Source organism: Anguilla anguilla, chromosome 11 (genome assembly GCF_013347855.1).
Source record: "Anguilla anguilla isolate fAngAng1 chromosome 11, fAngAng1.pri, whole genome shotgun sequence".
Lineage (NCBI taxonomy): Eukaryota > Metazoa > Chordata > Actinopteri > Anguilliformes > Anguillidae > Anguilla > Anguilla anguilla.
Window position 1 is genome coordinate 25,879,740 of NC_049211.1, and position 11,515 is coordinate 25,891,254.

Below are 11,515 nucleotides of genomic sequence, written 5' to 3' on the forward strand. Positions count from 1 at the left end.
CCACAGGTGCCATCCAACCGATGATAATATTGTCTTACAGTTCATTTAAAAGAAATGTAAATTAATTGATTTATTTCAAAACAATGTTCAAAATGGTTGCATTAAGGTTACAATTAAGTTAAGGTTAGTCAAATATTCTTTTCTAAAGAATGACTGTTTGGCTTATTTTCTTTTAAATGTATATCGAGTGACCATTGTCTGGTGTATTCTCAACAGGCTTCATGGCAATTCTGGCTGCTAATTTAGTGTAATTTAGCAGTTGTAGCCAGCCAGTATTTAGAGTGACAGCCATTACAACAGACGGGACTGTAATGCCCCTTTCTTCAGACCCCGCCTACAAAGTTTGACTGACAGGTCTTTTGACTTTGAAAATGAAAACGCATAGGAGATTGCATTTTCGCATAGTCACGCAAAAACTCTGTGAAAATGATAATGTAAACAGAAGCAATGCCATTGTATTTGATTTATGTCACCCTTGTGCCACAAAAACATGAAATTGAAATGATAAATGGCCAATTTAATTATTTAATTTTTAGCGTAGATAAGGCGGTTTCAATAAGAAACTGATATTTCAAATGTGGTTTTTCGTTTTCATTTAAAATGTGACAGGGTTGTGTCATATAGGGCGATTTAAATTTTAACAAGCACGAATCCGCAACAGCTGCGACCGCACACGTGCATGCATCCATGTGTGCATGCATCCACGCATACACCCTCACACAAACACGTGACCTCTTCTTTGGCTCATGACCAACCTTTCCACAAAATCTTGTGCAAATCTGTGAATCCATTCGGGAGTTATGCACCTTTTCGTGATAGGCCACGCCCATCGCCACACCCCCTCACACAAACACCTGACCTCTTCTTTGGCTCATGACCAACCTTTCCACAATATTTTGTGCAAATCTGTGACTCCATTCAGGAGTTATGCACCTTTTTGTGATAGGCCACGCCCATCGCCACGCCCCCTCTTGGTCAATCGGCCTTGAAAGTTACTCAACTCTACCTTCGGTCATGACCATCGTCCATGCCAAATTTCAGCCTCCTGGGGCGAAAACTGTGGCCGCTACGGGGTGGGACACTTTTTGTGGACCAACTGACCAACCGACCAACCAACAGACAGCTATAGAGCTGCGGTCGCAGCTAAAAAGTGCGTACAATAACTTGAAAATGAAAACGGGGAGTGGGATTTTGCAATTTCATTTCAATTACGCCATAGTTTTTGCGTACATCGAGTGAAAACAAACTGTAATTGACGATTTGCATTTTCATATGAATTCTGCCGTGGATATACTTCCATACCCCGCCTCCTCAGTCATAGACGACTTTCACTGCAAGTGTAAATCTTTACCACAAGTGAAAAAGAAGCGCTGTGGATGTACAAAATATAAAGTATTTAATTATTTTTAAGATGTTACATATTTTTTTTATAACAGAGACTAATTTTGTTCTTGACCAGTTTATAGGCCTACTACAGTAACCAGACGGGCTGAATCGCCTGTTCTCATCATTGCGTATTCTGTGAAACGGCAAAGCATTCGCGACTGTTTTTGACACGCGTTCCAGATGGAAAGCAAAGCAAAGTAAGCAAAGCAAAGACACGCGCCAAGCGCCAGAAACCGTTAAGTCGGAACACGGGAGGCAAGCCGAGGCACGAAGCTCCGAATGTGCGAAGGACAGTGAAACTGGGCCGCCCGCGCCCGCGCTGCGAGGAGCCAGTGGCCTGTGAGCGCAGAGGGAGTTTAGCGCGAGAGCACGCTGAGAAACGCCGTCTGTCGGGACGCATCCACCAGATCACACAGACCCCGTGAAGTCCAGGCGCAGCGGGGGTAAAAAAAGAATTACACTGACGTCTGAAGTGAGTTCCGGACCCAGGCGGGTGAGACAGAGAGAGCTTGGACTGGGGGGGCACGAACTGAACCAGAAGTGTGAGCCCCTATAAAAAATGTCCAAGAATTTCTGGGATTCCAGAGTAGGATTTCCACTGCGGACCAGTGAGAAAGAATTTTACTACGTGGAATAAATCTGCAGTTTAAACAACAGATATTCAGAATGAACAAACCATGTGGCAAAATTCCCATCACGCTGAGCACCATAATGATAATGGTGGGCACTGCCCGGAAATGCCTGAGTTTCAAATGATCGGAATTGGCCTATTGCCGAAAGGGTAACTATAAACAAGACAATACAAACATATGCTATTAGCATAATGATAGCAGTAAGAGCGGAATGGAAATTACCCGCTTTCGCAGTGACAATGAAATCGCTCCATTATCGGAGATGGAATACATCTGACCATGTGCTCTTTCTTAAAATGACCTTGGGGATCATCACTGCAGGGATGGAACGCTGTTCATGAGCTAACTAACTGTACGTAGTAGCCTGTGAAGGACAGGTGTGGTAGCCTGATGGACAGATATTCTGGCGTGACTGACAGATGTCAGATGTGAAACACAGCCGACAGGTATGTTGGCAGGCCAGACAGGTGTCAGGAGAAGCACCATCTGGAGTGACTGCTTGCAAAGGATTTTTGTTACGATTTACAATACTCATGTCCATGGGAATTTGTACAAAACTTACCAAGGATCTTAAATATAAGATTAAGGAATTATGCTCTGGAAAAAGCAGACATTATCAAATAAATGGCATTGTATTTATGCATAATGTTAAAGAAAGTATATAATGTCCAGCGACCAGAAAAAAAAACAGCTGTAATAGACATGCACTTTTACAGCGCATAAAAACAAAGATTAACTTAATATAAAACTATAAATTACGCTATTTAATTACGACAGTCAAAAAGCTAAAAAAGTACAGTGTACATACAAATACATTCCACGCATATAAGTGAAAAATACACAGTAAAATGTTGTATAAACAGCCGTATTCTTTACTGCTTAATATAAAAACAAGGTAACGGTAACCTTTCAAAACTTATATTTGACAGCATGTCAAATACCTTTTTTAAAATGTGATGATAGTATTTGAGGTGTGGTAATGAATAGCACTGTTATGCAGGGATGCACTATTCTAGAAAGTTTAAATGAAGTTCCAAAAGTCTAAGTTATATTTCACTGTCTCAGCCACAAAGCTGCAAAACTCTCGCGAACACACAAAGCAGATTCAATCTACTACAAACCCTTTTAGATATCTGGTGACACAAAAAAGTAACAGGTTACAGGGCATACAAGTACAAGCTGCTATCCATGTCATCGCATTTTGTGGTAACTTAAAAGGTAAATTCAGAATGACTAAAACTAATATCCGGGGTGAATAATGCTGCCTTGTGTTTCTTATAGGATATTTATAGGTGTTGACATGGCTTAGGATTGATTTGATCTGCCCTCAGGGAGGCAGAGAAAACAAAACCAAACAAAAAAAAGAAAAGAAAACACATTCAATATTTTTATATGAGCTATCGCTTGCCATGTACTTATGTACAGTATATGGGTATTAAATTATAAAGTGCAATTTTATTCCAAAGTCATATAAATATATATATATAACATTAAAAATAATAAATGTTTGTCTAGAAACCACAGCAGTGACTTGTTATTGTGAACTTTGCATAGTCTTTCTTCATTTTCTCAGCAATATGTCTGTCTGCGCTGAAACTGCAGGCCATATGCTGATTCCGGCAGGTTGTAAAATGTGTTTTCTGAATCCGGGACCTCTCTGCTTTTCCCTCGCCTGTCTCTGTACAGGTTAGCGCTCGCTCCAACCACAGAGCGGGCTCCAACCTGTGCCCAGAACCAGGGGGAGGTCTATTGACACTACTTGTGTGCACACGTGTGCGTTCTGTACGCCCGTTTGTGTGTTTTTGTCAGTCTGAGCGAGTGAGTGAGCGTGTGTATAGGTGGATTGGGAGAGGTAGGTTTTTCCTTTTAAACTCCTCTTTACTGTGAAATGCCCATCAGTGCGTTTGTAGTGTTTTTGTTTCTCTGAGAGATTTCAGAGAGTTAATGAACTGCAGATTAAATGCAGGGTGGAGGACGGGGGAGTGAAAATGAATTAAACAGTAATTATATTACAGGGACCCAAAGGAGGAAGTGCTGCATATACACTACATTTCCAAAAGTGTGTGGACACCAGAACATCACACCCATATGTACTTGTTGAACATCTCATTCCAAAACCATGGGCATTAATGTGGAGTTTGAACCCCTTTGCTGCTGTAACAGCCTCCAGCTCTTCCGGGAAAGCTTTCCAGTAGATTTTGTAACACGACTGTGGGGATTTGCTTACATTCAGCCACAAGAGCATTAGTGAAGCAGGGCACTGATGTTAGGCGTAAGGCCTGGCTTGCAGTCTGTATTCCAATTCATCCCAAAGGTGTTTGAGAGGTCAAGGCTCTGTGCAGGCCAGTTAAGTTCTTCCCCACCAAGAGGTAGTACCTCCCGAGGTGGTTTGCAACTCTGTAGTGAATGTTGCAGCCAAGGACAGATGATGTTCACATGCTACACGCACTCGGTGGTGCTGTTCTGTGAGCTTGTGTGGCCTACTGCTTCGCGACTGAGCTGTTGTTGCTCATATATGTTTCCACTCCACACGAACAGCATGTACAGTTGACTGGGGCAGCTCTAGCAGGGCAGAAATTTGACAAACTGACTTTTTGAAAGGATGCATCCTATGTCAGTGCCACATTGAAATTCACGGAGCTCTCATATCCTATTCTACCGCCAATGTTAGTCCATGGAGATTGCATGGCTGTATGCTTGATTTTATGCACCTGTTAGCAATGGGTTCAAGGTAAGTCTGAAATAGACAAAACCACTAATTAGAAGGGGTGTCCACATACTTTTGGAAATGTAATATACTTGTGTATATATACTGCACATGTAATCCCTCTTATCCTATTCTAAATCCTACATCAGTAACCCAAAACAAGATCTGGGCGAGGTGTGTGTGTGTGTATTTGTGCGCATGTGCGTGCATGCTTTTGTCTGTGAGCTTGTGTAACCTTTGTCTGAAAACTATGGTGAAGAGTCTGGTTGAACAGGTTGGGTGCTTAAAAAAGCTCCAGGCTCAACTATTTAAAGGCAAACTGTGCATGCTTTTTAGCCTGTGTTTAAAATGAAAGTAGTCTCCTCCTCTGTCTTCAGCCCAGAGTCTCCTCCTCTGTCCTCCTCTGTCTTCAGCCCAGAGTACCCGACCAAGTCACAGACACACAAATTCATTAGACACTACCAGTAAAACTCTCCCATCGATTACTAGGACCAGATATTAGGCTATTGTCTGGTTGAGACCACAAACTGGGCATGAACAAATAATTTGAAAACAGAACATCTCGTCAAAAACCGGACGTCTGGCAACCCTAGCTGCATAGTTAGAGGTAGCATTACTTATAGGTCCAACAGAAAACAAGCCAGTTCCGTATCGTTTTTCATCCCCTTGGTGAACTTCAGCTGACACCACAGAGGAAAAGCAATTCCAAGGTTACAGTAACTCTAGTTCTTGAACGAGCCCTATCGGCTTCACCGTATCTGGGCCGTTACAGCAGCTAGCTAGCTAGCTATAGCAACAAAAACTCCATTGGAATCTGATCTCAAAACACACGCTCTGTAGCCACACCCACCCCTCCCCACACGGAAAAGAGCGCCATGCCCAGAAACGTCCAGAACACTTTTTAGAATAACAAATGCATGTAAAGGAGCACAAATTTGGTGAAGGTTCATGAAGACAGAGATTGGCAGAGTACCATAGATACGCCCTTAGCATGGTTACTTTATAATATTTTCAAGTTTAAAAAGTCCTGCATAGTATGCCTTTAACTGAATCAGCAGACGGCAGCCGCAGCGTAACACAACCACCGAAAAGGAGGACTTTCACACTGCGCTTCCTCGTCTTCCAGAGGTCAAATCATTTACCTGCAGCTGACAAATGGGCGGGGGCTGCACATCACCTGACCTTCACGCGCGTTTCAGATGAGCGGAACTCCCTTTGTTCGTAGTGTTCCAGGGCACGGCCTGAGGGGGAGGGTGCACTTCCACCTTTAAAAAGAGAATTGGGTCAGGGACAGCTCAGCAATAAAGACGATCAGACTGGTGGCTGTGTAAACCACACAGAGGCCCCCCTCCCAGTACAATGCAGTGTGGCTCTGAGCATTTCATGCACGCCTACTTATGCGATTGACAAGAAATGCACTGAAAAAGACTGAATCGCCCTCCCTCTTTTCCACAGTTCATGTGGCCATTTTTGCTATTATTAATAGCAGAACAACGCGACACCATGTTGACAAACCAGCTCGAGCAGGATGTACAGCCAAACTGCTCAGTCCGTCAACACAACAAATTCCTTGTTATATAAAGGTATCAGTGCTCAAACAGCAGAATCATATTAGCCATCACGGCGAACAGCTGCGCAAAGTATTTCTGGGGACAGATTCTCACACATTGCATTATATAAAAGGCACTGGGGATGACGGTGCTCCCACGAGTCTCAATTGTTCTCCACTGGGGGGCACTATTCTTCATCCCAGTATATTTTTTGACAATGCAAGATTTGTACACTGAAAAACAATTACTTACTAGAGATACACTGCTGTTACCATGCCAACCAGGTGTTTTGAATTTACATGAGAAAATATAAATGGCCGTGGGGGGGGGGGGGTGAAACAGCAAGCAGAGAGAGGGAGAATGAAGGACAGGGAGAGGAAGAAGAGGAGGGGAGGAAGAACAAGGGACAGGGACAGGAAGAAGAACAAGGAACAGGGAGAGGGAGGGAGACCAACTGGAATTGTTGAAACTGAATCCCCCTGAGGTTAGGTTAGTCGTTCTTTGCCAGTTGTGTTTACGCCAGAAAAAAAAAACTGTGAGATGACAGGGAAAAAAACAGAGGGAGAGAGAACAGGACATGCAAGAAAGGGGAAAAGAAATGAATAGATTTTTGAGAGAGAGGGAAGGGGTAAGCAGACTGAGAGAAGGAGAAAGATGATATAGATGGAGAAAAATGAAAGCTGCTCTTTAAATGATTAATGAGGACGTGAGTGGGTCCATTAGTCTTAGAGGACTTGCGGGAGCAGACACCAGGGAAACTTTCCAGAGTGTAAAATTCCAGGGATGGATTTAATATTCCAGGGATTGCCCACTTTGTCTCACAAGAGCACCACTGGCCACACACAGACAGACCGACAGACAGTCTGCCCTAGGACAGCCAATGTTGTTTCTGTTCAGTACAGAAGAAACCAACCTTCCCCAATGTCAACTCCGTACAGAAAGACATTTTTGAGGAAGTGTATGAATATTAAGAGCATTAATTTGTCTGAGCTGCAGGCTGTCATAACAGCACTCAAAGGATGTGTCCTGTCCACATTCAGTACAGAATCTTCCAAATGCCTTTGTGGGACTCAGAACGAAGAGCACCCGGATAAAAATATCAGGCATTCACGTCCAGGACCCCCCTGGGGATGGTGTGCTCTTTAAAAAAAAATTATAATAATCTTTTTTTTTTTTTTTAAACAAAACCACCACTAGTTACAGAACAGCTCAGAATATTCACAACGCAAATGTAAGCTGTGCTTTGGGCAACATACTTTAACTTATTGTCCTCATTCGATAGGCTGTGAACATTTTAATGCTCCAAAAAAAATAAAAAGCACAATTGTTTCCCAAGCCTTCGTGGAAAAAACCTGAGCTTTGGCAAACAAAAAAAAAATAGTGTTTCACATGATCTGTTAAGCAGCCCCTTCTGGCCCAAGTCACAAACACAGAACATGCCAGAACAGAAGGGACCGGCTTCTGCCAGAGCTGTGAACTCAATGCCTTAATCAGATCATTCCAACTGCTCTTAGCTTCACGTCTGCTCACTGTTACCATGAACCTGTACTTTCTGTATGCCTTTGAAGTGTGTTCCTTTTTGTTCCATTATGAGATTCCCATATGAGCAGAATGGAGGGACACTGCTTTGGTAGAAAGAGTGGACTGGACGATTTTAACATGTTCAGCATACGGCGCACTACTACCACCTTGTGTTCAGTCAGGGATACTGCAATCCACACAGCTCAGGTCACAAGGACTTCTGGCGTCGGTAGGTTAATCTCGGACCAATTCAAACACAGAGTCAAATATTTTCATTAAAAAAATTATTTTATTGATTTTATTTTATCCCCCCCCACCCACCCCCTCCACACCCCTCTTCCAGTACTCTCCTTGCAATCTCGGTCTGTGACTCAGTATAAATAAACCGCAGCGTAGCTGGGGGGGGGGGGGGGGGGGCTTAAATCCCAAATACTTTTAAATATCAGTCCCATTGTGGAGGCTGGCACATGCTCACTGTCCTGACATCTTAATGCATATAAGTCTTTCATGAATCAGTTATTTATTTTTCTCCAGTTAGTGGGCCACTTCAAACCTGGACTTCTAACCACAAGGCTTTGAAACATCTACTCCAGCTGCACTAGGTTTTTGTGGTCTAAAGCCGCAGCTGAAACCCCTGGCTGAAGTTTGGGTACAAGAAAAACCTACAGGTAGGGTTGGCATTACTGTGAATGCCACTGCCGTACATGACCAGATTTTCAATCGCTCGCTGAAAACATGTCGGAATCTGTGTGAGCTGGTCAAGTTGCGGTCAGGGTGTATAAGTGTATAAGTCCGGGTCTGCAAAATCCAGTCACTGCGGACAGGGTGTGGTCTGTGCGGTCACGTAAGGTGGGCTTCTGGGTCTGTGCGAGCTGGTCACTGCGGACAGGGTGCGGTCACTGCGGACAGGGTGCGGTCATGTAAGGTGGGCGTCTGGGTCTGTGCGAGCTGGTCGGGGTGCGGTCGTCACGGTCACGCCTGAATGGTGCTCTTGGCGCTGAAGGCGAGGTAGTAGACCAGGATGCCGATGGCTGCAGCCAGAACCTCAGTGGAGACCCAGGGACCGTTCCACGCACCCTGAGAAGAGCCAATCACCACAGAGCCTCACAATCAGGCACGTGTGTGTACGTGTGTGTGTGTGCGAGTGAGAGAAAATGAGCGTGTACGAGTGAGTGAGTGAATTAGAGTCAGTATTACTCATTGCATTTCATTTCTCACCCTGTGATCCACATTGACAGAGAAGAGAGGTTTGATGGAGTCCACATCCTCATTGTTCCTTTGGGCCTGAGGGGGAAAAACATGATTATAACAGAGTTGTCTGACACCAAAGCGCTTGTGTGCGCAAAGCGCGTGCGCACACACACACACACACACACACACACTTACTGCCACAGGTGTACTGTATATTACCAAAAACTACAACATAAGCACAGAGACACACACTCACACACACATACACACAAATTTACTGCCACTGGTTTTTATTACCAAGAAATTCATGACACGCACGCATGCACCCTTTCATTCACTCACCTTGCGAAGAGCACTGTAAGATTCCTCATCAAAGAACTTGACCTGGTATGTTCCAGAGCTGGCCTGTTTGTGGGGGACACTCCAGGACACCTGGGGGCAAGGTTAAAATGGAATGTGTAAAGATGCAATGTAGGCTTTGACCACAACATGATGAAATGGATACTGGTCAGACCTGGGTCAAATATGTATTTGTTTTGGATTCAAATACTTTTCTCCGCTTTACTGATCTTGTCTGGTGTATTGGAACCAATGGAATACTCTCAAAAAGTGCAAACCTCACCTTCTGGTCATACTGGCAGGCTCAATTACACGATGGAAGATTAATAGAGCACAGAAAAGTATTTAACCCAGGCCTGAATCTGGGGCATAAGATGCCTGGACAGACAGACAGACAGACAGACTGACCTGGTACTTCCCCACATCCTGGCCTCTAGTCACAGGAAACTGTTTTCCATTGACGTCCGCATACAAAGCCACACTCTGGTTGCAAAAGAGGGTGCCATGGTTAGCTAAGGCTTCGTAAAAGTCATGGGTAAATTATAAATTGAAAACTGTTTGGAAAAAGGCGTTTGCTTTACACATCCTAATGTGAATCTTCAACTGAATCAAACTGAAAGGGAGAAATGCTGGCACACTTAAGATACTGTCTGAATAAAAATAAATATTAGTTGTGCACGCAGTGTGAGCACTTGTGTTTGCATACATTACCTGGGCCCCATTAGCACAGGCTAGGCTGAGCTCCACAATGAAGACGGACTCCGAGGAAATGACAGCATCCGTGGTGGTGTAGGAGGACGGGGTGATGACAGGATCTGTGCAGCTCTCCGCTACAAATATTATAGGATACAATTGAAAACTGTGAACCCAAACACTACACACCTTTCAACCTATACCTCAATACCTTTACCTTTCGAATATCGCTGCATTCCTCACAGTGCGTTGAAACTTTGCCCCCCCATGAGATAAGGCTGATAGCGTTAGCACTAGCTAAGAGGTTCCCTCATTTTTACTTAATCTTAACCTAGAACACACGTCTGCACAAATGTTATCATTTCCTCAGGTTAACTGACTAATGCATTTTATAGTACAGCTGAAGGACCAGAAGGTGTTTGTACTTCACAGACCATTCGTCTAAGAAATGCTACTTTGCAAGCCAATGCTAATGATATAGTGTGCGATTGGTAAGTGAATGGCACACATTTACCTTTACCTTTCAACACGCTTATTTGGCGATAAACAAACTAAGTAAATATTAAAAGACAAAACAATCTTTCATAAACATGTCTAATGTCAGCCAAGACAGTACAATATTAAAAAGAACAAATAGATGTTACTGCCACTGTAGTAACGCTCACAAGAAAGCTAGTCTGATGCTACGATACGTTGAAACACACAAGTATTTACCTGCACAAAGGCCAACACAAAGAAGCAGAAATGCAACGACGCGATTCATCTTCTTTTCTTGTCCGAAATATTTTTACACTTTTCAATGAAAGCAACCAAGTGCCTTTGATTTTTCTTTGCTGGATGCCGGAGAACCACAACTTCACTCTTCCGTCTTCCTTCGAAAAGGGCCACCTCAGCTCTCCACGCGAACTGCACTCTGGGATTGTATCGTCCGCGAGAGCAGTAGGACACGTCATCGGCGAGCAGCACGAGTACGTACGGAACACCAATAGGGACAAAACTCCTGGTTCCATAGGAAAGGAGCAAGATAGGAAAAGGAGAATCACCTATGCTTCTTTTAGCTACTCTGGGAATAATAAAGAATTCTACTCCCTGTGAGTGGAATGTTCATAAGGGATTAGAGGAACAAAATGACATAATTCAGACACACAGGGGCTAGCCCATTAAGCTTTAAAAGAAAGGGGAAGTATCTTATAAGCTATTTACCTGGTAGCCCGTGGAGAGAAGCTAAAACTGGATTGATGTGGTCAAATCTCCTTACTCTGGTAAGAATAAGATCAGCAGAATTTTGAATCAATTCAAGACCTTTCAGATGGGAATTTGCACATCCAGACAAAACAGCATTACAATAGTCTAATCTTGAAATATCAGAAGTGTGGACTAGTTTTTCTGCATCATGTAGTCACAGGATTTTTCTAATTTTAGTAATATTCCTCAAATGCAAAAAGCAGTCCTAGAGATGGTCTTTACAGACCGATGGGGGTTCTTCATTCTTTAAG

The 11,515-nt window shown here is 43.5% G+C and overlaps 1 protein-coding gene across 1 annotated transcript; it reads right to left on the reverse strand.

Annotated features, from left to right (window-relative positions):
• Window positions 1-8,196: 8,196 nt before the first annotated feature.
• On the reverse strand, window positions 8,197-10,930 carry ssr4 (signal sequence receptor, delta). The gene is made up of 6 exons (XM_035382195.1): window positions 10,734-10,930; window positions 10,038-10,156; window positions 9,735-9,809; window positions 9,330-9,419; window positions 9,015-9,080; window positions 8,197-8,873 (listed from the first exon to the last, which is right to left on the reverse strand). Exons 1-6 carry the CDS (start codon window positions 10,780-10,782, stop codon window positions 8,769-8,771), a joined length of 504 nt encoding a protein of 167 aa, XP_035238086.1. The 5' UTR covers window positions 10,783-10,930; the 3' UTR covers window positions 8,197-8,768.
• Window positions 10,931-11,515: the final 585 nt, after the last annotated feature.